We start from the raw sequence: 27,832 nt of genomic DNA, 5'->3' as shown, positions 1-27,832 counted from the left end.
TATGTACACTGAGAGCATATGCACCAAGAAAAATTCCTTGTGTGTCCAATCACACTTGGCCAATAAAAAAATTATATTCTAAATTCTATTCTATTTTTGTGCATGTGTGGTTCTTAGCCTGGACTTGCAACAAGCCTGGATTTTGACAAGCAGCATTTCAAAGAACATAAGAACAGCTTTTGTGGTTAAGGCCAAAGTCATCTTAATTAAGCATTTTGTTTACCATAGTGACCAACCAGGTTCAGGAAGTGGAGGCATATCTTTCTCGCATAGTTATTTTTCTGTGTTATAGTTATATTTGGTGGAAAATCTTTAAAAATGGTAGTCCTGAAGATAATCAACTTTATGAAAAGCATAAGGACCTCCATAGAATTGGAAATATGCATACTATATTCTGCTGATCTAACATAATTTTGGAAAAAAAATAGAGCGTAATCCAGAACCTCCTCTACTTACGTTAATGGACAGACATGATTATATGGAAAGAATTATGATAGCCCTTTACCAAACCATCTGGTCTTTGAAATGCTAATACAACAATTTCAGTTATGATTGGGAATGTATCAGAAGCTATGCTTTTATCTATAAACTGCCCAGAAAACGTTGTAAGTGAGATGGGCAGTATCTAAATTAGGTAGGTAGAGGATGGATGGATAAGTGCAATAGCACTGAATTAATTAACAAAACTGATTTTAAATTGATGTCAAAACATAAGGCAGATGCTTCATTCAAGATTTTAAATTATAATCTAGATCTTCAAATTTATTTGTTGTAATTATGATTATGGTTACTATTAATTCTACAGTTAGCTCTCCTACATTTTATCCTTTCAGCTCTTTTTGCACAGCTTCCTTGATATTATAATAAAATTCTTAAATTGCTAGAATAGATATATGATTACCTTGATTAAACATTAACAAAACCATTCATTTTGTATATATTTTTCAAGTATTAAAATGATGTATAAGTTGAAGTAGCTACTGGCACTACTCAAAATGTCATACTTCTTTCACTTAAGTAAGAATGTAATTTCAGAATGAAAAAGCAAACATATTTGCTGTAGTGTCAGTCCAAGGGGAAAGCTAAGTCATTTCTTATAAAAAGATATGATGTTCACTCAAATTAAATATGTGATTATAAAGATTAAGTTCTCCAGGGGTCAAAAATAGGAGTTCAGTTAGATACATAATTAATTGATTATGTGTCATCAAGTCAGTAGTATCTCTAAGTAACTATATAGATAAATTTTTTCCAGGATGATCTGCCTCTAACCTGACTCTTCAGATTTTCAAACAATGCACCCAATGCACTATAAAAGTCTACCCATCTTGCTGCTAATTCAAATCTTATCTCCTGCTTTCCATCTTTCACAACATTATGGACTTTTCAAGGGAACCAGGTCTTTGCATAAGATGCCTAGAATACAATATTTCTGGCTAGTCATTTGTGCCTTCAATTAGAACTCTAAAACTTGTTCAATGATCCTTTAGTTTAAATTCTTGGCTACTCATGGTATTTTCAGGTGGTTTCTCCAACACCAAACTTTAAAAGATCAATATATTTTCTATCCTAAGTATATACATGTCAATCGATGTAAATATCTTTTCAAAGCTTTCATTGCATTCCTACCTAGTATTAGTTTATGGTGCAGTTCTTGACTGTTGCACAGAGTAGTCTTCAAAAACAGAAGCTATCAGTATGAATTTTAATTCTGGTTCCTTTACCTGTTCTTGTTGCTTTCATTTTCTGTATCTTAAATATTAAGGCCATCTTGCACAGCATATCCTATCTTTTATTAGCAGACAACCCAGATTATTCGTACTTTCAACTATGAGAGTAACGTCATCAGCATCGTTCAGGTTTTTGATCAGCTGGGTCAGCTAAACTATGACACAGTTTATGACAGATACATAAATCTGTCTTTCTTTTTTGCTTTCTCTTATTGAACCCCTTTCTGATATCAATATTATAGTACTTTAATCTTTAAATAGATATAAACAAGAAACACGTATAACTGTGATTAAGAAGTATGACTGATTGGTTGATTGATTGATTGATGTGGGCCAATATGATATAGTAGTTAGAGGATCTGATTGGACAGATTCCAATTCTTATCCATTTCTTGGAACAGCCTTATATCAGGTTCTGTATTTATCTTAACCTACTTCAGAAGCTGCTTCAAAGGGTAGGGCTATATAGACTATTACATTTTATTGTGGAATGGAAGATTACGAATATAATAAATAAAATATTCCACATTCAGGACATGTTGCTACTGCTGATGACAATGGTGACAACAAGGACAAAGGCTTCAATACCTTGAAAAACATTTAAAAATTGATTCTAGGTTGTAAAATATGTCATGGTTCAAAAGCATTTTTTTTTAAATGAAGAGGCCTAATTATAGAAGTAATTTTTTCAATGAGGTGTGAAATGAGAGGTCTGATAAGGTTGGGGGACACAACTTAAAAGAGATTCTATGTTTATGTTTGTGTGTGTGTGTTTTCTAGGAATTGTGATGGAGAAACATGTTCGGACATAAGTGATATCTTATATGCTTGGGCAAGAAATGCACCACCAACAAGATTGCCAAAAGGTATGAGATTTTTTATGATGTAGCATTCTACACAAGAGGTAATAATAGGAAAAGCAATTTAGTGCACTGATTTCTGTATTACTCTAATAATAGTGAATATTTTTACTCAAATAATTAGGCTTTCAGAGAATGAAATTGCTGACTTAGCGATTTACTATAAAAGGGGGTGTTTAGGGATTTCCCCTCCACCATCTTTTTTTACTTTTAATGCACAACTGAACGCATTATATAGTGCATCTTCCTGCTGATTTTTATTTTATTTTAACTGCAGTTGACAATAACTTTTATGTCTAATAAATTATGAAATATTAGTAAAACTATTTGGCTTGCAGCAGGATATGTCAAAAATATTTTCAAAATGAGGGTGACTTTCAAAACCTTGTAACAGTTTCCATATTCCCATATTATAAAACAAATAAAAATAAATAAGTAAATCAGATATGAACTAGAACAGAGGTCCCCAAGCTTGGCAGCTTTAAGACTTGTAGACTTCAACTCCTTGTGGGAGTTGAAGTCCACAAGTCTTAAAACTGCCAGGTTTGAAGACCTCTAAACTAGAATATCTCACTATTTTTATTTGATTTTGTTCTTCTTAAACTAGAGACAAATTCAGGACTATCATGCAGAACTATCTGCTGCAATATTTATTTTCCGTGAAGCACGTACTTTAGGGATAGCTTCTTCAGAGAATATAAATGCAAAATGTTGCATTGTATCTTAAATCTTTAAAATAACATGCTCTTTACTTTAGGTTTTTTTTTCATTTAAGAATATGCTTGAATATGATAAAGTGAGTTTCACCTTTTCTTCCCTCTCAAGGTGTTGGGTTTAAAGTTGGAGGAGAAACAGGGAGCAAATATTTTGTTCTCCAAGTCCATTATGGGGATATTGGTGCATTCAAAGGTATGTAAAATCTTTACTCTTGCTGTTATGAATAAGATAAATAAATGTGCCTACTATGAGATGGCAGAGCTTCATTTATTAAATTTAGAATAAATCTGTCAATAGGCTGATACTGGGGGGGAAATCCAGCAGATTCTAACAGGTTCTGGAGAACCGGGAGCAGAAAATTTGAGTAGTTCGGAGAACTGACAACTTCTGGCTGGCCCCGGAGTGCGATGGGAATGAAGATTTTGCAATATCCTTCCCCTGCCATGCCCACAGAACCAGTAGGGAAAATTTTTGAATTTCACCCCTGGCTAATACACTAGATTTCCAAAATGGTTTTGGTGGAACTTTTGATGGAACAAAATTATTTTGGTGGAACACAATGGAATTTTTCTAACCGTTCCAGTTTATCAGGGCTGTATTATCGACACGGTAAGTGGGAGAGGCAGATATGGTGGAGGGGGGGCATATCAGGTTTCGGGGGTACGCCCTCGCTATTTAAGAGCTATCGCGTGCTCCGGCCCCCCAGATTTTTCCCGTTCCCTGAGTGGCCAGAGTACTCGGGACTTGGGCCTCCGGCTGATGTTATACAATGCAAGGTCCGTAGTTAACAAAGCCCCCCTGATTTCAGATCTAATTCAGGAGGGGACCACGGACGTTATGGGCATTACGGAGACCTGGTTGGGCACGGAAGGGGGGGGTTCCCCTAGTGGAGATGTGCCCACCAGGTTTCCGAGCATTCCATCAGCCGAGGGCCCAAGGTAGGGGTGGGGGGGTGGCGGTCATTATCAAGGAAAGCCTGGAACCGAGGGAGACCACTGTGCCTCAGATAGCTGGTTGTGAATCCCTCTATGTGAAGTGGGGTCGTAGGACTCAGGTGGTCTTGTTGATCACGTACCTGGCTCCTTGCTGCGTGACAAAAGCCCTGCCCGAGCTGTTGGAGTTGCTGGCTGGGTTGGCAGTTGAAACCCCTAGACTGTTGGTCATGGGGAATTTCAATTTGCCATCAACTGGCATAGCATCCTCGACGGCCCGGGAGTTCATGGCTTCCATGATGGTCATGGATCTGACTCAATTAGTGGACGGCCCTACCCACACCGGGGGAGGCACTCTAGACCTGATTTTTATCTCTGGCCAGTGGTCGAATGATCTGATTTTAAATGATTTAGTTGTCGAGCCTCTGTCATGGTCAGATCATTCTCTTCTTCGTCTGGACTTTCGGACCGCTACTCACCACCACAGGGAGACGGAACCAATGCGTTGGTTCCGTCCCAGGCGCCTGATGGACCCAAAGAGGTTCCTGACGGAGCTTGGGCCGTTTCGTGAGAATCTGGCCCGCGGCACGGCTGAAGAACTAGTCGTGGCGTGGGAACAGGCCGCGGCTGGGGCTTTGGACCGTGTCGTGCCTTTGCGGCCTCTGACCCGGCGTAGGTCTCAACCAGCTCCTTGGTTTTCTGAGGAGCTGAGGGAGATGAAATGCCGGAGAAGACGCCTAGAGAGTGCTTGGAGATCCAGCCGTTCGGAAGCTGACCGGACACTAGTTAGGTCATATAGTAGGACCTACCTAGTGGCATTGAGGGAAGCGAAACATTCTTACGTTTCCTCCCTCATTGCGTCAGCAGATAAGCGCCCGGCCGCCCTGTTTCGGGTGACCCGCTCTCTCCTTCAACAGGAGGGGCAGGAGGACCCATTACAAGGGCGTGCCGAGGAGTTTAACGGTTATCTCTACGATAAAATCGTTCAGCTTCGGGATGGATTGGATCAAAATTGGGTAGATCCAGGCGAGAGGTTCGAGACTCGTCTTGTTGAGACTGTTTGGGATAGTTTTGATCCTGTGACTCCCGAGGACATGGACAGGTTGCTGGGGAGGTTGAATGCCACCACATGTTTACTGGACCCGTGCCCCTCATGGTTGGTGCTGGCCACGCAGGAGGTGACACGAGGCTGGCTCCGGGAGATTACAAATGCTTCTTTGCAGGAGGGGGCCTTTCCTGCTGCCTTGAAAGAGGCGGTGGTGAGACCCCTCCTCAAGAAGCCTTCCCTGGAGCCAGCTGTTTTGGGAAATTATCGTCCGGTCTCCAATCTTTGCTTTACGGCGAAGGTTGTAGAGAGTGCGGTGGCATGTCAATTACCCAAGTACCTGGATGAAACTGTCTATCTAGACCCATTCCAGTCCAGCTTTCGACCCGGATACAGTACGGAGACAGCTTTGGTCGTGTTGGTTGATGATCTCTGGAGGGCCAGGGACAAGGGTTACTCCTCTCCCTGGTCCTATTAGACCTCTCAGCGGCTTTCGATACCATCGACCATGGTATCCTGCTGCGCCGGCTGGGGAGTTTGGGAGTGGGAGGCACCGTTTATCGGTGGTTCTCCTCCTATCTCTCTGACCGGACGCAGACGGTGTTGGCAGGGGGGCAGAGATCGACCCCGAGGCGCCTCATGTGTGGGGTGCCGCAGGGGTCGATTCTCTCGCCTCTCCTGTTCAACATCTATATGAAGCCGCTGGGTGAGATCATCAGTGGTTTTGGGGTGAGGTACCAACTGTACGCTGATGATACGCAGCTGTACTTTTCCATCCCAGGCCACCCCAACGAAGCTATCGAAGTACTGTCCCGGTGTCTAGAAGCTGTACGGGTCTGGATGGGGAGGAACAGGCTCAAGCTTAATCCCTCCAAGACGGAGTGGCTGTGGATGCCAGCACCCCGGTACAGTTAGCTGCAGCCGCGGCTGACTGTTGGGGGCGAGTCATTGGGCCCGATGGAAAGGGTGCGCAACTTGGGCGTTCTCCTGGATGGACAGTTGTCTTTTGAAGATCACTTGACGACCGTCTCCAGGAGAGCTTTTTATCAGGTCCGCCTGATTCGCCAGTTGCGCCCCTTCCTGGACCGGGATGCCCTATGCACGGTCACTCATGCTCTTGTTACCTCTCGCTTGGACTACTGCAATGCTCTCTACATGGGGCTCCCCTTGAAGAGCACCCGGAGGCTCCAGTTAGTCCAGAATGCAGCTGCGCGGGTGATAGAGGGAGCGGTTTGGAGCTCCCATGTAACACCCATCCTGCGCAGACTGCACTGGCTGCCTGTTGTCTTCCGGGTGCGCTTCAAGGTATTGGTTACCACCTTTAAAGCGCTCCATGGCTTAGGACCGGGATATCTACGGGACCATCTACTGCCATCTTCTACCTCCCAGCGACCTGTGCGTTCTCACAGAGAGGGACTCCTTAGGGTGCCGTCAGCCAAGCAATGTCGACTGGCGACTCCCAGGGGAAGGGCCTTCTCTGTGGGGGCTCCTACCCTGTGGAACGAACTTCCCCCTGGACTTCGACAACTACCTGACCTTCGGACCTTTCGCCGCAAACTTAAGACTTATCTATTTCGTCTTGCTGGACTGGCTTGAATTTCCAAATCTTTTAGCTGATTTTCTGGGTTTTAAGTTTTTATTAATTTTATAGGGTTTGATTGTATTTTAAAATGGGGCCAAATTGAATAAGTTTTTAATGTCTGTTTTTAGTATTTTATATGTTGTTGCTGTATTTTACCTTGGCTGTAAACCGCCCTGAGTCCTTTGGGAGAAGGGCGGTATACAAATTAAAATATTATTATTATTATTATTATTATTATTATTATTATTATTATTATTATTATTATTATTATTATTATTATTATTATTATTATTAACTGGTGATAGTTCTAGTCTCTGTCCTCCCATTTCACGGCATAATTAATAATGAACAGGACTCTGTTTTGAATACTAGTTATCATGAGTATCCATAAACACATAATCCTTAAGGACTTCCATTGAAGTTCTTGAGATTCTTCCTGCTATCCTCCTGCACATTAAGAATATCTCCTTAGAACTAGGGCAGGACAGAATGAATCAATTTCATGTTAGACTTAGTAAATTTAAGTAACCTTTTTTTAAAGGAAATAATTAAATTTTAAGTTCCCATTATAGTACTTTTCTTTTTTCAATCTTTTCTTTTTAACTAGTCTTCTGAAATCATGATGGTATGGCCCACTGAAGCCATTAATCTGGCCCACGCGGGACTAAGAGGCTGCCCCGCCTACATCGACCCACCTACCACCCACCTTCTGGAACTGAGGAGGCCAAAAACAGGACCATTTTTGGCCTCCCTGGCTTCCAGAGAGAAAGAGAGAGAGAGAGAGAGGGAGGGAGGAATGGACAGAGAGAGAAAGACACAAACATAAGTCCCTCACCCCACCCCCCCATAAGGCAGCCACATCCCTTCACTAACCTGCTTTCCATCCCCAGGAACACAAATTAAATTTGTGTGTATTGTTTAATGGACTGCTAAATTGTCCATGCCCACCCAGTCACATGACCGCTTAGCCATGCCCAACCAGACACATGACCACCTAGCCACGCCCATCCAGCCAGTCCACCGCCCCCCCAACAGTCTGAGGGACTGTGAATTGGCGCCCTGTTTAAAAAGTTTGAGGACCCCTAGATGAATTAAATTGAATAAAATCAAATAGATGTTAAATTAAGAAAATATTATGCTTATTCACTATATTTCTATTAGTCTCTAGTAAAAAAAACTATTTCAGTTTTTTCAAATATTATAGACCATTTTGGTAGTTTGTTCATGTAAATCTCACAATTGTGACAGCATGCCATTACAGCACATTCCAGTAATGATTGTATCTTGTGTCTGTGGGTTTAATTTTTAGCAAATGAAAATGGATTCTAATTTATAAATGCCAAGGACCTTTTTTTTTTGATAAGCACAGCAAATCAGTAATTCATAGTTACTATTGTTAGGTCAGTTGAAATTAATTTAAACTGCACTTTGATAATATTTTGTAGATTACTTATCTTCCCTTCAAGGCTAAATTGAAGACATTGGGGAGTTTATAGAAGTCTTTATTGTTCTTCGTAACATGCTCTCTGATCCATGTAATTATACCTAGTTAACATATATGTGATTTTCTTTTTTCAAAGTAATCTGATTACTTTTTTCTGTTTATTTTAATGTTTATATTTTATTGTGTATTTAAATAGCTCCAAATTTGTTTATAGTAAAAATACATTCCTATCAAGAGCTTATAGAGGACTGGACATAGTTTTTAAACTATGTTGATTTCCACTCTCAGTAAATTTGTGCCACAGCTGATCTTGATTATTCCTTAAAAATGAGGCAGTGTTGAAACTGTTATTATTTGAATGGGAAACTGCTAGGAATTTCTTCTAGTCTAAACTGGAAAATTTAACCTTTTCCATATTATTGCCATCATGAGATATCATGTCAGTATTTCCAGCTATTTACAATAATTTAACAAAAGTTTGTGATGCACAAGACACTATTTCTGGGACTGATCTTCATAAGATTCATTAGGACTTCATCATAAGCTACATTGGCAAAACTTCAAAAGAAGAACAAAATCCATTGTATTCCTTATCATAAGTATTAACTTATTTAAAAAGATAGTTTTGTTTTAAATGGCCATTTCCTATTTAGATATATAGACTCTTTCCTAATCTTTGAAATGTGCATTCATAAATATATCTTAGATGTGCATCTACAAGCATTCCTCCACATGCCTTCATACATTATGTAGCAAGAGATAACATTTAAGATAAACTTTTAAGTAAATGTTTTCATCATTTTCTTATTTGTGACTATGTTTGCCCTATATTTTTATCTAGTTTAGAACAGTCAATAGCAAATGATTTTATTAATATTGGGTACATTTATCACCATTTCTATGTGTAATATTTCACAAATAAGTCAGGAATGGAAAATTGGTTTCTATTTCTTCTGTGCTTTTTAAAAAACATAACCATGGTACAATAAGTAGGTTTTAGGATTTTTTTAGTTTTATAAACCTTTAATGTATCGTTTGAATGGCAGTTACCATTTATTTTTTTTTAGTGATCAAAGAATCAGGAGCTGATACTCCTATCACAATGGATTTTGCTATAGAGACTCTGCAATTCAGAAGTGCTATTAAATCCACAGTAGTAAGCATAGATTCTTGTTTGATCTCTGTTGGAAACGCTGCCTAGAGAATCAGCTTGAAAGAAATCTGCTTCCGAGAGTAGGTTGAATACATTTTCCTCTCATTGCCATAGGGCAAATAGAAGCTAATAATTCATTTGTTCTAAAGGAATATATACTTGCTGTCTAACTGAAATGCAAAATCAAAGGAGTTATTCTAGACTGAGAGGCAAATGGGGACGAACGTACGCTCTATAAGGATCATTGTGTTCAGGCAACCCGTGTAGCATATGTAGTACTTGCCAAGAAAGGAAATTTTATGATCTTGTTTTTTTCAAGACAAAATTGATTAGACATTTCCATTTTTAAAAATAGAGGTATAAGAACTTAAAAAATAAAAGATCCATATGTTGGAATTCTGTTAGAAAGTTTGTACATCATATGTATTTAATATAGGAGTATGTTATTTGCAAAAATAAAAAATCCTATTTATTACAAAAAACTGAAGGTTTTATTTTCCTTTAGTACACCAGGCAATTTTTTCTGAAGTACAGTATATAGTTATATGGATTTAAAGGGAACAATTATTTCCCCGGAGTTTCGCTTGTGATGTTAGTTTATTCTCATATTGTTTTTATTTACTACAGATGATAATGGCTGCTTGTGAATTCTACAATCTTATATACTTTGGAGTGAAGTAAATTTCAGATTCTAGCAATTACATATCATTTTACCTCCTTAGAAATCCCCCTGCAATGCTGTTTTATAAACTGTCAATTTCTGCATTTGTTTTGAATTTCTTTAATAAATCCAGAATTGAAATATATGAACTTTTGGTATAAGACCATTGAATCTGGAGGAAATGCATGTAGAACATTCTCTATTCCAATGCAGTTTCTGTTTTTCTTGTACCATCTGCCCTTTCTGGATCAGCAATGCCTGACTGGATCTAGAAAAACTATCCAGTTCTTTGCTTGGCTAAAGATAATGAGTTGCTCTTGGCAAATTGTAATCAGTCAGTGGAACATCTTTGACTTAGTAAAATGAAAGCAAACTACTTCACAGGATTGTTATGAAATAAGAACGGTTATAATGTGATTTGTGTTCTCTAAAAGGAATTCTAATTTTCCATATCTCTGTAATGATTTTCCTTTCTCATTTGTTTTTTAAAGCTTTTCTTTAACTAGCAACTGTTTATTTTCCAGCTATTTAAAGTATTTTGTGTAGAAACTATTGTCTCCTAAAGCAATCCATATGGTTAAAAGATGAGGAGAGCTACCAAATGTTTATAGTTTAAAATGACAAGAAGCCCAAAGGAGGGGATTAAAATAAAGGTTCCTTAATCCCCTCCTTTGGTTTCTTGTCTTTTTAGACTATAAACATTTGGTCTTTGTACTTAATATTTCCAATAAGTAATTATCTAGTCATGTACTTAATTATTGTACTCAATACTAATAAGAAAATTATTATGATTAAGCTCCATTTTAATATTTTTGCAGATAAACACAAAGATTGTTCAGGAGTGACTTTACATCTGACTAATCAAAAGTAAGTATCTTTCATGTAGTTTCTTAAATATTTTTTCCAATTCTTTTGCAAAGATTAATATGAGCTTCAACAGAATAGAATTCTACTGGTAGTCCAGGTACATCCTATAAACAAAACAGATTATTTAATTAATACATTTCTTCAAAGTGACTTGATAATATATTTCTAAAATTGTAGAAAGACTATTTTGAGTAAAGTACATTAATTGTCTTTTCTATCTTGAAAAATAAATGTTTGACTTTTTAATATGTAGCCAAAGTAAATATTTCTTGGAAAGGATTACCAAGTACTACTTTTTTTATCTTTAGCTTTCAGTGGTAAAAAGTTTATTCAGCACAAATCTAGTTTCATTACTTTTTGCTGCTTGATTATGAATTGTTCTTTAACCGCAGTTTATTTAATAATAAAACATGGCTTGCTTGTTTCATTTCCCCCCTCATTTATGCCACAGTCTCTCCTGCCCCCATGCAAAGAGGATATTTAGCTTTATATCCATTCTTCATATGTCCTTTAATTGTCTTTTCACCTGCAGTTAATTAATTCATTAACTAATAGATTCATTTATTTGAGATGGGGGTTAAGGGCTGGTTAAGAGGAGTCTATATAAACATTTATTTCTTTAATATATCCACTTCCAAGCAGTGTTGTCGTTATACAAGAATAAAACAGAAAAGAAACCTAGCCAATCAGCAATAGATGATGGTTAACCCAGAGAGAATACCCCACATTCTTCCAACACACTTAAATCCTCATCTTAGGCCAAAGTCTGGAAAGAGGTCAGGTTTTCTATAATAGAGCAGAGGTGGGGGGGTCTTGACTTCTGGAGGTATTTTATTCTAGAGGGCAGATGCATTGTAAAAGTAGGTAGTGTTGGGGGGATCTACCTTCTGATACTTTGATTGTTTGAAAATGACACAGGTTATTGACACAGAAATGGAAAAAAATATTGATGCGACCAATTAATTATCAGGGAGAATGTTTACTGGCCAATAAAGAACCTTGAATACTATTTTAATTCTTAATCTTTTCCCCCATGGTGAATGCCAGAACATCTTTTAAAACCAGCTTCTCTATAATCAATGTGGGAAATTGGATGTGTAAGCCTTATAGAGCAGTTAGTTGTGACTGCTTTACAATTAATTGAAACTGCTTACAATTAGTTGTAAGTCTCAAATTCAGAATTGTATGCGATACATGTGGGAGCCATGACACTTGTGACACAAGGGGTGTAAAAGCTTCATACCTCCCTACTATATATTTGTTTAATAGTTTTTCTGACTTTAAGGTAACTGCCCATAAACTCTTTATTGTGTCAGTATATAAAGATATGTATACTGATTTTGAATTTTTAAAGGTGCTATATGTAGCTGTTAATAGCTGTTTTCTTTTTTTTTAAAAAAAACAGCAAGCCATACAGATTGGATAGATTTAGTTAAAGTTACCTTGTTATTAGTAAAGGAAAATATATGCAGTAAATAAGGGCAATACATGTACATTTGATACAGGTGTCTTCTTTTTCTTTCAAAGACAGCCTCTGATTGCTGGCATGTATCTTATGATGTCCGTGGATACTGTTATACCACCTGGAGAAAAAGGTGAATAAATAAGTTTTCCAGCCAGCCAGCCCTCCCTCACCCTTTGCACTCTTTTCAGTTCAAATAGTGTACTGGTGTGGACTTTTAATACTAAGAGCTTTATTAGAAGAATGTTACAACAAGTTAAGATACTAGTTTCTTTGATTGCCATATCAGAACATCAACATTGCAATCTAAGAAAACGTATCAAATTCTGATCATTACTGACTTCTAAATACATGCTTTTATTATTATCACATAGGGATAATACAGGTCTGTATTCCTTTAATCAATACTTTTTCCAATTTTCCAATTAATGATGGAAATATACATAAGCATGTACTCAAACATAAAGGGGGGCTGCATCACTAAATTCTAATGCTTTAGGTACTTATTTTAGTTGTAAATAATCATATTTATTCTCTATGAATTTCTACGCATACATGCATAGAGAAATTAATGGGCCTCCTAAATATTTCAGCATAACCAAGGAACAAATCCTATAGTAAACAATATACTATCTTTAATTTCTCTTAATTATTACCGAAGTTTCACAGTAGACTATAACTTCCAGTTAATATGGCTCAGCTTCAGGCTTCTCTTTTCTCATTGGCTGCAAGCAAAAGACCAAAGATTTTCATTTCCATGATTAAGTAACCTTATTCTGGAGTCCAACTTTGAAATTATACTTAATATTTACAGTGATTTTCTGAATCAATTCAGTTTCATAAGTTTTAATTAAACTTCTCTTTGTTACATGGGTTGTTTCCAGATTTGTTGAAATCTGCAGCCTCTCCCCCATCCCTACCCTACTTTTTCTAATTATGGACTCCTAATTCTATAATACTGAGGATTTTTAAAACTTCTAAACAGGATATTTTGCCAGGAAATATCTGTTTAACTTTATCCTCAAACCAGCTGATACAATTCCAAGTATTTGTGAATTGATTACATGACTCTGTAAGGTAAGAACAGTATACCGCATATGAATATATGCGTACATGTTTCTTCAGTTAATCAAGCACAGTAGCCATTAATGTCATTGCATGAATGAAAGACCGTGCAAAGATATTTGTGGATAAATGCAAGGAAATTTTCTGCCTTCAGCCCTGTTGGTATTAGTAAATTGCCACATATTTCATTTAACTTTGCAACCATAGTTCTAATTGTCTTCAATATGTAAGCATAATTTTTAATGTCCTTCATATCTGTTTTCTAACAGAGGTTAATGCTGATATTGCTTGCCATTATAAAACGTATCCAATGCATCCATTTGCTTATAGAGTGCACACCCATCACTTAGGTAAGTCTTTACATTAATTGATAGTTTCCTTTCTTTAGTAGTTTAGGCTTAATTCTTATACCCACTTTTTGCTCTCCTCATTGAGATAGTAAAGCCTATTGAATGCTACGAAATGGAATTGGCTTATTAATTGTAATGTAAATTATTCTATAATATCTATGTCATGGTTCCAAGTAATGTTTCCAACCAATTCAAGACTCTGAGGCCTTGGCTTCCTCAAAAATCCTGTTTACTGAGAGCATCCTATCAGCATGGTCAAGTGTGAAACCAACACTGAATATTTCCTACATTTTTGTTATAATTAAAGAATAGATACTGTCATTATCCCCCCTTGTGTCACAGGTCATGTTAGCCAATCAAGCAGGTGATGAACTGCACTCCCTCCTGCCATTTCTAGGACACATTGATCTGGCCTTGGTTCTCAAGAACCTTATCTTATGTCTTATGTCTGGCACATTGGAGGAAAACATCCTACATTCCATAAGCTCCCTACCCTCCAAAAGTATGGCAACTAAGAAACAAAGCAAGAAAAATATGGCTTCAGCTAGAGTTGACAATTTATACTATACACACAAACACATGGACATACACACACAATCTACACTATATACACAAACACACGGACATACACACAAACACATGGACATAAACACATACACGCATATTGATTTTACTTAAACTGAAGAATGTTAGGGCAGGAATCCTTTTGAATATATGTGCTTAAGTATCTGGTCCAGATTGGTAGATATTCGTATTATTTAGTATGAGGTTTCTATATCTGGGCTGCAGAAATCCAGGTAAATACTAAATAGCAGTAAAGAAATATGACAGTCCACATTTAATAACCATTCAGTGCTCATTCAAATTTTTGATAATGTTGAACAAGTGCTACTTATAGTCAATCCTCAAAGTTCTACCTGTTGTGTACGTCTGTGGTTTTGTGTTCTAGGCACTTGGTAACCAGACTGGATTATTGACTGTCACAGCATTCCACGGTCACATGATCATAATTTGGGACCTTCCCTGCCAACTTTCTGGTAGCCAAGTCAGTGGGAAAGCCAGTCCTGATCACTGTGAGTTGTTAAGCGAGGTCCTCGCTTAACAACTCACAGAGATTTGCTTACTAGTGGTAACTGGAGATTGCCAGAACTGCCATTACTAAACTTTATGACCATATCACTTAATTATAGACATTTCACTCCCAAGTGCTGTCATTAAGTGAGGAGTACCTGTACAGAAAATCCTAACTATGAATTTAGTGGATGCTTGCACCAGATCCAATTGTCCTAACTGAGGGAAGTTAATGGTATATGAAGCTAAGTGGAACGCGGTCCAAGTGAAATAGTACTTTCATTAGAGTCAGCCACAAAAATCACTACATAATAAGTTCATTGTTTTGTTACACTTAAACCATTCTCGATGGACTGGTCCAGATTTTTTCTATGAATGCAGTTCTGCCAGTATAAGTTTTAGACAGATGGTACAAATGCCAATTTAACTCTTTTAGATTTTTTTTACAGTAATTAGGCGATTAAAACTATTGAAAGTGCAGATTTTTTGAAAATAGGTTTCCATACTCAGAAACAATTGTAACATAAAAGTGTAAACAACTACTATATAACTGATGCATAATAATACACATTTTGTCCAATTAATTCTGATAGTTCTTTATAAGTTAATCTATTAAATGTTATATTATAAAATCTTATGTACCGAAATATTAATATAAATATGTGGGAATGAACTGTGGATTTCTAAGGAGTAAATCATATAGCGCAAATATCAATGTCCAAACTTTTAGCATTGTCAATTGATTTAAATGATGAACTTGTAAAGTATTTTTTGTTATTTCTTCATATTTATTTTGCTAAACATATTTATTTTGTTGCAGGAAAAGTAGTAAGTGGGTATCGAGTTAGAGACGGTCAGTGGACGCCGATTGGCCACCAAAGCCCTCAACTGCCACAGGTATGTTTACTTGCATTTTAAAGCTATCTTGCATTAATGTATTTCACTGTTAAAGTAAACAGTAGAACCATCGTGATCAATAGTGAGTTTCAAACCCTGGAGCTACCAGTTTGCTATCGGTAGTGCACAGGCACGCATGCTTGCTTTGCGAGAGCTCTGTGCAGGTGCAGAGCATTTTTGATGATGTCTGGGCAGGTGGGCAGAGCCTCCCGCCGCTGCTCTACCGGTTCACTTGAACCAGGGCAAACCAGTAGAAACCCACCACTGATCATGATACAATGATTAAAATGTTGGAAAAGGAATAGGAACAATACACAATTTTCAAAGGTCACTAGAAGACTTTGAAATGGCCCTCCTTTCTCAGCCCTACCCATCTCACAGAAATGTTGTGGCAGGAAAATATGTTTTATTAATATAATAGATATTTTTTTGGATTCAAAGAAGATATGCTGTTGCATAGTTCATTTGTCAACACGCAGGTCCCAGCCTGGATGCAGTTTTTGGTGGAGCCTGGTTTTGAAGCTACTCCAGGCTTCATAGTATAGGGCTTGCCAGCAGGTTGTGTCAGCAGCCACAGCTTCTAATTCCTGTCACAGTAGTGTATGGTTTCCCTCACAGCATCTTTGTAGAATTTGTATGGATGACCTCGAGGTTTCTTTAGTCTCCAGTCCACCATAGAGCAATTGGTGAGGCATACTATAGTGGTCCATTCAAATGATGTGTCCCACCACCGCATCGGGTCTCTGATAATCAGGGAATCATTGCTGGTGAACTCTGTGCAATTGAAGACCTCTAGGTTGGAGATATGATCTTGCCAACAGTGGAATGTAGGATGCACATGTGAAATTTGTCATGTGTCATCAGTACAGTATCCAGGACTCACATCCACATAGGAGAGAAAGGGTAACCATAGCTCTGAAGACTTTCAGCTTTGTGGAGATGCAAACATTGACCTTGTAGATCCCAGAGTCAATTTCTTTGTCCAAGGACATTGCTTAAAGACAAAATTAAATATAAACACATTACCAAATAAAAATATTTTAACTATTACTAATGTCACTAAATCAGTAGTTGCATATTAAACCTAAAAAAATTAAAACAGCATGTTGGATAAGTAGTTTGAATTGATTGCAACCTTATATAAAACATGGGACAAAAATAATGTCACAGGCAGCTATTAATATCCATTAATAATTTCTCAAATGTTTTAGCAGACCTTTTATCAGGCTCCAGGATAAGAAAAAATGATGACCATGACTGAAGAAAAATGGAGATCAAACACTTGAGATTTTTTTTGCCTTTTCGTACTGCAAAACATCTGTATCTCTCATTCTGCTTCATTCACTTCCATATTTGCAAAGGGTATATGAGTAAGCTATCCAAAACACAAAAATATATCCATTGAGAAACACTTCAGGTTATTTCCATTTTCCCCCCCTGTTATTCATGTAGCCAAATTTTGAAGTAGAAAGACTATTATTTTGTCACTTTACTCAAAAATAAGCGCCATTATGTTCAGTGAGACAAATTTTCAAGGATAGGATGGATATAAGATGCTATGAAGTACTCTAATGTTGCTGAAAATGGGGAGCTTGTTTAATACATATACACATCAAACAACACAGAAACTTAATGTACTTAATATGCATGTGAAAAAAATATGGAGTGACACAGTGACTATTTAATATGCAGTCAGATATCTTTAATATTGTAGTTGATACTAAATGATATCTATTACTGTATAGTTAAGTAGAAATCATGTATTTAATTTTGGTATTAAATGTGTTTCATTGGATTTTTTTTTTTAGAATTTTTTTCATTTTTTGCAAACAAACACACATACAATCACACGTACAAACAATGCATTTTCTCTGAACAGAGTATTGACAGAGTCAAAAAACTTGTAGTTTATAACACAATTTATATATTTCAATTTCTGCCATAATATTCTTTCTCTTTGTTTTTTTATTTTATTTTCCTTCTATTTCTTAACTAATATATAAACAATATTACCATTTGCCCTAACCCCAAATCTTACATTATTATCAGTTTATATTCTCTCATTCCCTTTATCAAATTACAACCCTTTAATTTGAAGACAATCCTTTCCATCCTTAATTCCTAATTTCCTATTATGATTTAATATTTTATTAGATGGACCAATTTATTTCCTTGCTAGTCATTTTGCCATTTTATCACAAGAAATATATTTCTTTAAATTTATTTTTCAGATCTTCGATAATCCAAATCAGTTATAATAATAACAAATTTGTAATCTGATTCTTTTTCTATGTCTATTTTTGACAAATAGAAAGGAAATGAGGATGGTACTTAGGCACACTGTTGACAACAGGTCATAATAGAATAACAAAGAATCCCATTTACTGTCACAGAATTACAAAAAACTTTATCGGTAAAATTCTAATCATTACAATTTATATAATTTAATGCCACATAACTAATACATATGGACAATACCCTGACCTGTTTAATCAAGTATTTTTAAGGTAAACAACCTCGAGGCATACTTTCTTTTCTCTCGTTTTTATAAAAAATAATCTCTATTCTGTTTTGTGTCTCATAAGAAAAGTTTGTGCGTTTTAAGGTGTTTGTGTGCTGTGTGTTATAGATGATTTGACAGAGTAAAAACCATATTCAGTGAGTCTCTGACTTTCCAATAAGTCAGGTTTACAAAATTCAGCCAACACCAATGCTACTTAAGTACCCAACATGATTCATTTTACAGGATGTTATGAAATGAAAGTGGCAAAAAAGCAGAATTTCCAACTTTAGACATGAAATAATAAATTTTGATTAATAAAGAGAATTAAGCTTATTTCATGATATAAAATAATATAGTCATCCATAAAAAAGAAAATGTGTTTTAAATTATATACCAAAGAAGCCCAAAATATGAAATACAAAATATACTCCAGTGATACATTTTATACGTTATTATGGTTATTAAAAGTAATAGAGGAAAGATAATTTTCTAACAGTTTGTAATTATTATTCCTGTTGTTTCATTTCTCAGGCATTTTATCCTGTGGAAAATCCTGTAGAAATCAAATATGGTGATATTCTGGCAGCAAGATGCGTCTTTACTGGTGAAGGCAGATCTTCAGAAACTTATATAGGGTATGTGTGTTAATATTTGTATTAAATTAATGTTTATATAAAAGTTTAGAATCAAAACGGTTGCTCTACACGGGAGAAAAATGGCTAGAAAAGTCTTAACTGTTAATATTTCCTGCTTTGCCAGTGAAAACAGACCAGGGTATTGATACTACATGTGAAGACTTCCCAAAGATATTTATTTTCACCTGCACATTAATCAAATCATTGTTGTGGCTAATAGTGTAACTGACAAAGCTGGAATATCAGTTTTGGAGTTAGCAAGAAGTATTGTGAAAACGTGTTCCATTTGTATCAAAGCTGTTAAGAAACTGGCCAGATTTCCATTGGCCGAGAAAAGCAAGAAAATAAAGCCAAGTGTTTAAATCCTGGAGGGTATACATAACAGGGTCAGAATTCCTTATTCTGCTATGACAGTCAATTGTTGTGTTACAGGCTTTAGTTTTTTCCAATAAAGACTCTAATCTAGCTGAGGTTTCTAAGAATCATCTGCCAAGATTAGCCAAGCAATGAATAAGGGGTTGTATGTCTTCAGAATCACCATTTGCTGCTAAGCCCTCTGAAACCTGACAGATTTGATCTAGTACACACGGTATATGTGTGAAGCCCTTACATGACATCTATTCTGCAATCAGCTAGGATCAATTTGTGTATATCACGTTACATATCCCAGTGAAATTTAGATGTATAAATGATCATTTTTAAAGGCATTATATGCTACCATTCATAGTGATTATGGGAAATTGGTTCAATTGCAAGGAATAAAGAATTTATGTGTTCTAATAGTGAACATGTGTCATGATGAAGATGCTATTTCTAAAATACAGTATATGTACCTCATTCATAGAGTTAGTATAATGTAGCACAAAAACGATTAACTTTATCTCCTAACTCACAAACTATAAAATTTCGAGGGGAGGAGAGGGGAGGGGAGAGTAGAGTAGAGTAGAGTAGAGTAGAGTAGAGTAGAGTAGAGGTTCTTGCTTGAGTTCCTTATTAAACCCATATAAGAGCTTTTTAATGCAAAATATACATTAGTTCTAGTTTTGTATCTAGTTCTAAATCTAGTTCTATAGCAGATCTAGGTTAACAATCGCACCTGGGACTGGCAACTCCATTGCTAAGCAATACAGTTAAGTGAAACATCACATGAACATACCCTTCAAACAATGTCCTTTGTACTGTGGTCTTCATGCAAATCAGTACTTTGGTTGTACTTATTTTTTTTTTTTTTGTTTACATTTATACCCCGCCCTTCTCCGAAGACTCAGGGCGGCTTACAATGTATAGGGCAATAGTCTCATTCTATTTGTATATATTTACAAAGTCAACTTTTTACAAAGTCAAATTTTTGACTAGTGATGGACTCTGGATGTGGGTACTCATCCATCCTAGCCCTCCATGACCTCTTGTCAACCTTTGATACTTCACAGTAAATTTTTAGAAACAATTCAAGGTGCTAGTTATCACCTGTAAAGCCCTTTAAGGGGGTCTTCTTGGAATATCTTTTAATGGCTGTTTTTAGTGTGTGCTATTTTGTTTTGACTATGATTTTGTTTAAACTTAATACTAAATTTTATATGCTGTCCAGTATCTGCTGGGGAGGATGGCAAAATAAAATGAAATGAAATGACAGATAGATAGGTACTCTCTTCCCTTGAATGTTGTCTGGTGAATCATACCTCCTTCATAACTGACCCAACCCTTCAGATCAGCATCCTCCTGAGATCCAAAGGGCTGCTACCGGGGTGAAATCCAGCAGGTTCTGAGCAGTTCCGAGAACCAATAGCGGAAATTTTGAGTAATAGTAGTTTGGAGAACTGGCAAGTACCACCTCTGGCTGGCCCCAGAGTGGGGTGGGAAAGGAGATTTTGCAATATCCCTCCCCCAGTAGTGAGGAGGGAATTGGGATTTTGCAGTATCCTTCCCCTGGAGTGGGGTGGGAATGGAAATTTTGCAGTATCCTTCTCCTGCCACACCCACCAAGCCATGCCACACCTACCAAGCCACGCCACACTCACCAAGCCACACCCACAGAACTGGTAGTAAAAAAAATTGGATTTTACCATCTTGGCCATACACAAGACTATAAAGACCTGGTTGTTCTCCCAAGCATTGAGCTAAGATGGGAGTGGAGGCCAGCGGATGTTTGGAGAAGTGATGTCCTGGGGTCACTATGTCAGGTACAACAAACCAAGAACAACATGATATTTTACTCAGAGTAGTTTCTTTATTGTCTTTCACCTATAGAAGGAATCTTGCAGGACTAAAACACAATGTACATAACTATCAAATATACCCTGTGAACACTTAAGGAGGGTCCATTCGACACCTCTTCCTACATAGACAAATCTGGCTGATATGTTCTTAGCTCCTCCTGAAAGACTTATTTCCTCTAGCAACTCTCTACCACCACACACTGTGAGATACATTTTTGTTGGTTGTATTACTGTTTGTTTTTACATTTTATTGCCAGCCTGTGAGTTTCCTGGAGTTATTTTATATATATAAAATGGATAGTCAAACAAATATTTTAAATAAATAGACATAAAAAGGGGTTACTTGCAGGATAATAGGGATGGATAGAAATAAGGACGACATACCCCGAAGTCTTTTCACTGACCAAATGCCACATTATGGGATATTGGAGGCATTTTGGTAGCCCATGCAATTTACTTCTAAATATATAGTTGGTCCTGAACTTGCAGGTCTTTAGAAAGGTAGTCAAATCCTGGCTCTTTTTCCAAGTCTTTGGTCTTAGTTTAGTTTAGTGGTGATTTTGTGGTATGAGTTGACTTTTAATGTATTTTGTTGTTTTGTTGGGATTTGTATATGTAGTTTACTTTGGTACACTGCCCAGAGTCCCTTTGTTTGAGTTGGGTAGAAAAAAAGCAAACAAACTGCTGTGGAAGATAGGCAAATACAGTACTAGTGTGAAATAAAACGGGATATGTTGAAAGATAGAGGAGGTAAAAGGCCTTCTACAATGATACCTAAGACGCTGAAACAGTTACTGTACCTAAACAATAATTCAGTCAGACCTAATATTTTCCAACTGTTCCACATCCATCAATAATTCTCACAAAAATTTGGGAAACACCATATTTGGATGGCAGAGCTTGTCATGTCCAGCTCTTCTTTTGCCATCTGTTCTCGACACACCATTTCTGAAAAGTTACTTTCGAAAAACAACCCTTTGGTTGAAAAAGATTCCCCATCCGTATTTGTAGAGCAAGTGTCTAATTGCTCATTATTTTTCAGCAAATAAAAAAAGCAGTTTTGTCTGCCACTGGTATCTTGTTTCTCATTCATAACTAAAGTTATAACAAATACCCTATTTCTTTATCTTCCAAGGATAGCCAAATGTGCTATGTTAAAAATATTGCCAATGTTTGGATATTGTTAATACATGTAGGAAAGTTAGTTTTATTCCTCAATTACACTTCAGTGTTTTATTTATGTTTTAAAGAGGTGGCAGTTTTCTGACAGCTATCTAAATCAACTGGAAGGAGAGGAAATGAATTTAAAAAGGAGGCTAACACTAATCTTGCTGAGGCAAAACAGCTTTCTGGAACGGTTCCATATTTTAAAAAGGCTGAATACCAATTCTCTTTTGGGAAGGTCTCATTCGCTTCCTGACAGATGTCATTATTGTTGCTATGGTGAATAAATGAATGCTGCATGATGCCACAGGATAAGAGTAAGCACTGATGTCTTTGGAAGCTGCACATAGTCCACCCCCACATCATTCTATTAGTGTAGGCTGACTGATTTGATTGCAAAAACTAATTGATGGGGGGAGAGATAGACAAAGCTTTTCACTGGTCTTCGCTCCCCGTTCTATATCCTCCTGTGTTTCACACATCTTTTCTTTCCACTGAGCCCTCTTAACAAAATGATCTCAAAATGAGTGCATTATCAGTATAAACCTCTTGAAGCAAAATATTCTGTATGCATGAATACATTTTTTTATTTCTGAAGAAAGATGTTTAAATATTCTATTGATTCTTCCTTAAGAAGCAATATTCCTTATGAAACAAATTATGTGATCTTTTTCAGTTTGAGTTCAGGCCTGAATACAGAACAGAAATAGTATTAGCTGTTCTAATGGATAATATTTTCAGGATATAGCAATCATTTTAGACCTCTTTCAATATTTCAGCCATGGTACTGGATCATCTATGGCAGGGGTGTCAACTGGCAGCCCGTAGGCTGGATGTGTCACACATAGGCTACACCCACCCCAGACCTGTGAAAGGAAAAAACATCATGATAAATCACATGACAGCATGGTGATGTGGCGAGTTTGATACCCGTGGTCTATGGGGATTGAATATTGGAGACACCTTTTATAGTGGTTACACTCTATCTTAGTTTGTATTCATTGATTATGTGGCATCAAGTCAATGTTGGCTCCTAGCAACCACAAAGATTTTCTCTAGAATGATTTGTCCCTAATCTGATCTTTAAGATCTTCCAACAATATCACCATGCTGCTGTTCATCCTGTTCTTTTTCCTTTCATCTTCCCCAATATTAGAACCTTCTCTAAGAAGCTACATCTTTGTATACTATGTCCAATGTAGCATAATTGAGTTTGTCATTTAAGCCTTAAGTGAGAGCTCTGGGTTGAGTCATTTAGTGATTCATTGGTTTGTTTTCTTGATTGGTCATATCAGGGGTGTCAAACTCGTGGCAACATGTTGTTGTCATGTGACATATCACGACTTTTTTCCACTTCTCTAAACCGGGGTTGGGAGTGGCCACCACGTGATGCATCCAGCCCATAGGCCACAAATTTGACACCCCAGGTCTATAGTCTTTTCAAGAATATTTCCTAATGTCAAAGTTCAAAAGACTCAATTTTCTTCTTATTCTGCTTCTTCAAAACTACCTAACTTCTAATCAGTTCTAATCAGTCTCCTTATCTATTACTAAGCAGTGATAGATAAGGAACGGCCATAGTAAAGGGTAAACATTCAGCTTTGTTCCCATTGCTTTTCAACAGCTATATACCGTATATACTCGAGTATAAGCCGAGTTTTTCAGCACGTTTTTTGTGCTGAAACACGCCCCCTCGGCTTATACTCGAGTCTACCTTGCAGAGCCGACCCAGGAGAGGGTTTTTGCCCTCGAACAGCTGGGCCGGCAGGACGAGCCCAAATGCTGCCGGCATGCTTTGCCAGCTCGGCCGCCTGCTTTGGGCGGCGGCTGGCCTCTGGCGTTTTCTTCCGCCGCTTTTGATGGCGGCGGCGGTGGTCGGCGGAGGGGCGGGGCGGAGGGGCGTTCGACATTTTCGCCCCTCTCACTGCCCTCCTCTTGCCCGCGGTGGGGGCGGAGGGGCGTTGTCACGAATACATCCCAATAAAATGCAAAGGTTTCAAAGCATGTTTTGGAAAAGCAGCGAGGATGGGGAGAATGCTGCCTTGAATGTGAAAGAAACGTGGAAAACTCCAACTACAGTATAAAAAAAAAACATTTGCACTCAGTACTTTTTATTTTATTTTATTTTTTGCCAAGTTTTCCCCAGGTTTTTTTTTTCCCCCTATGGAAATTGGGGAGGTGGGGAGAAAGAGGTGAAAAAGAAAAGCCTCTTGGAAAGCGGAGAAATACGGCAAGAACAAACGATTTCTCCCCCCCGCCCCTCCCGGCGCCGTCCTTCTCTCCCGCCAGTCACACGGTTCAGTTTTTTTTCAGGCTAACTATACTTTGCGTTTCACTCCCCCGAGTGAACATTGTAACCCGAGACTTGCTCGTAAACAGTGAGCAAAATTACGGTAATCTCCTCTGCCAAATCTATTCCCAAACCCTCCCCCCCCCAACACCTCCGCTCCGCAAAGGCAAGAAATGAACGCCGAATCCGAGAGGGGGGCAGGAGGAGGAGGAGGAGGAGAGATGGGGGCATTGCAAGCTAGGGTGGGAAGAAGGAGGAGGAAGAAGAAGGGAGGCAAAAGAAACCGACCCTCGCGCAGATCAGCAAATTAGCTTTCCTTCTCCAAACCAATTTTTTTTTTTAAAAAAAACCCGTTCTACCCAGAGCAAATGGCAAATAAGCAGCCTGCTTTGAGTCTGATTATTGTTTCATGGTGGTTGCCCTCTCTGATCTCCTTGTACATGACAAGGCACCTCTAACCCAGCGCTTTGTGTTTGTTATTGGTAATTCTCCTCTCCTTCTTCCATTGGAGTCCTCTCCTTCCTTTCCGAACGGGCGGGCGATTTACCTTCTCTGCCTTTTTTATTTTCCTGGAGGTGGAGGTGTATTCCTAAGGATGCCTTCAGTGCTGGGGAAGGAGCCGATCCATGGAGGGGAGGGGGGCGACGCTGCCGAGAAGCCGCTGCTTACAGAGAGCGAAAGAGCCAGGGAGACCTTGGCATAGGTGGGCGGCTGGTATAAGGCAGGGCAGAACCTTCGACCCGCAAGGATCCCGGGAGGTGGGGGACGAAAGAGAGGCAGAGAAGGAGGGAGGGAGGGAAGGAAAAGAAAAGAAAAGGGGGAGTGAAAATAAGAGCAGTCCGAGCAATAAATAAATATTGCTGGGCTGCTTTCCAAAAATCCTCAGCACGGAACTAAAAGTTGCAAGTGTTTTGTGAGTTCAAACAGTCCCTTCCAGACTAACACGTTTCATTAAAAGATACAAAGTTTGGTAAACTGAAGCTCGCTCTGTCCAATGCAAAAAAATCATCATCATCATATAATAATAATAATAATAATGATAATAATAATAATAATAATAATGATGATGATGATGATAATGATAATAATGATAATGATAATAATAATAATACTGATGATGATGATAATGATAATAATGATAATAATAATAATAATAATAATAATAATGATGATGATGATAATGATAATAATGATAATGATAATAATAATAATGATGATGATGATGATAATGATAATAATAATAATAATAATGATGATGATGATGATGATGATAATAATGATAATAATAATAATAATAATGATGATAATAATGATAATGATAATAATAATATAATAATGATGATGATAATAATGATAATGATAATAATAATAATAATAATGATGATGATGATGATGATAATGATGATAATGATAATAATAATAATAATAATAATAATAATAATAATAATAATAATATTCAGCCGTGCTTCGCTTTGATTGCAGCCTGACGTAAAATGGGGGGCAGGGGGATACATACACGGTTAGGGAAAAATAACAAAACAACGTTTTGGGCTCAATTGCAGTCTTAAATTGAGGACTACCGGTACTTGCAATTTGAACCTTATTGGACACTTCATTCCTGGAGGGTTTTTAAAGAACAGACTGGACAATCCTTTGTCTGAAACAGTATAGGATCTCTTGCTTGAGGAGTGGGGACTGGACTAGAAGATCACTGTTAGTTTGGGATATGTTCAGAGCCCACACATCTGATGACATAAAAAAATTGGCAAAGTCATCTCAAGTCACTTTGGCCGTTATTCCAGGTGGGCTTACATCTGTATTGCAGCCCCTAGATGTCAGTTTAAATAAACCTTTCAAGGACCGTGTGCGAAGGATGTGGCATGAATGGATGACATCTGGTCAAGCTCGTCTGACAAAAGTTGGAAATCTGAGAAAGCCAGACATAGAACTAATAGCACAGTGGGTTCGTGATGCATGGGAAGATATTCCAGAGGACATGGTGCAACGTGCCTTCAAGAAATGTGGCATTAGTAATGCTATGGATGGCAGTGAAGACAGCGCATTGTATGAGAGTGACAGCAGTGATGATGGCGACTGTGAACTCAGTGATGACGACAACGATATGCGGATAACATCACAGAAGCTGAAGTAGCTGAAGCTCTGTTTGGACAAACAGATGATGAGGAGGAGAACTCCAGTTTTGAGGGATTTTAGCTCTCGTTAGCTTGGTTGCTGTTACTTTTAAAGATACTGTATTTTTGATACCATATTCTTTTTGGGGACCCCCTTTTGCACTTTTATTGTTTTTCGTTCAAATAAATATTCATGTTATTTTACTTGGCTCTATCTTTATTTTTTACATTGACCAGTAGCTGCCTCATTTCCCACCCTCGGCTTATACTCGAGTCAATAGTTTTTCCCAGTTTTTGTGGTAAAATTAGGTACCTCGGCTTATATTCGGATCGGCTTATACTCGAGTATATACGGTAAATCTGTTGGGAAAAATCATCACTAGTTTATGGCAGATATAATTGTATGCTACTTCACCCCTTCAGAGTGAAATAGCATACGATTATATCCAGGATGAAGTTGGGTCAGAGGAGCTGTGGGGATCTAAGCCTAATATCTGGAACTTTATGAGGGACTAGAGAGGTAGAAACAATCCCAATAAGACAGACTTTATGTTTGTTCACAAACATTCTGGTTTCACAACTGCTTCATTGTTAGTTCTAGATAAGGTTATTGACATTGTATATTTACACTTTCGAGAAGCTTTTCATAAATTTCCTGATCAAAAACTCTTGGGCCAGCTGAGCAAGCATTAACAAATTGAACAAAAGAAAATAAAGAATAGGAATAAACTGGCAGTTTTCACAGTGGAAAATGATAAGAAGTAAGCATCATTAGGATCTGTTTCAGGCCCTGTGCTATATATATATACTGATGATATACAAATTAATCTACTATATCCTGTGAGTTGCAAAAGTTTGTTTCTTTGTTTAATTAATTCAATTTATACAGTTTCCAACTCTCAGTTTATGATTCTGAAGTGATAAGAAAATATTTAAGGAGTGAAGAAACAGACTGTGAATTGCTTCTGTCTAGGACATTAAACTAGGACATTAAAAGCAAGTGCAATTCAATATCAGGAAGTACAAAGTAACCCACACTAGGGCTGGAATTCATAT

General features: G+C 37.5%; 1 protein-coding gene across 10 annotated transcripts in view; it reads left to right on the top strand.

Annotated features, from left to right (window-relative positions):
- The window catches only part of PAM (peptidylglycine alpha-amidating monooxygenase), a 189,772-nt gene that overhangs the window by 113,025 nt on the left and 48,915 nt on the right, over positions 1-27,832 (top strand). For all 10 annotated transcript variants that reach the window (XM_058167102.1, XM_058167101.1, XM_058167097.1 and 7 more), the window contains exons 6-12: positions 2,511-2,596; positions 3,416-3,499; positions 10,943-10,991; positions 12,519-12,586; positions 13,788-13,868; positions 15,760-15,836; positions 18,871-18,974. In XM_058167102.1, coding sequence (XP_058023085.1) covers positions 2,511-2,596; positions 3,416-3,499; positions 10,943-10,991; positions 12,519-12,586; positions 13,788-13,868; positions 15,760-15,836; positions 18,871-18,974 — 549 coding nt within the window. The remainder of the gene's footprint in view (positions 1-2,510; positions 2,597-3,415; positions 3,500-10,942; positions 10,992-12,518; positions 12,587-13,787; positions 13,869-15,759; positions 15,837-18,870; positions 18,975-27,832) is intronic.

Source organism: Ahaetulla prasina, chromosome 2, assembly GCF_028640845.1.
Source record: "Ahaetulla prasina isolate Xishuangbanna chromosome 2, ASM2864084v1, whole genome shotgun sequence".
NCBI classification, from domain to species: domain Eukaryota; kingdom Metazoa; phylum Chordata; class Lepidosauria; order Squamata; family Colubridae; genus Ahaetulla; species Ahaetulla prasina.
The sequence above is the reverse complement of the archived record's forward strand: the minus strand, read 5'-3'. Positions and strand labels throughout refer to the sequence as shown.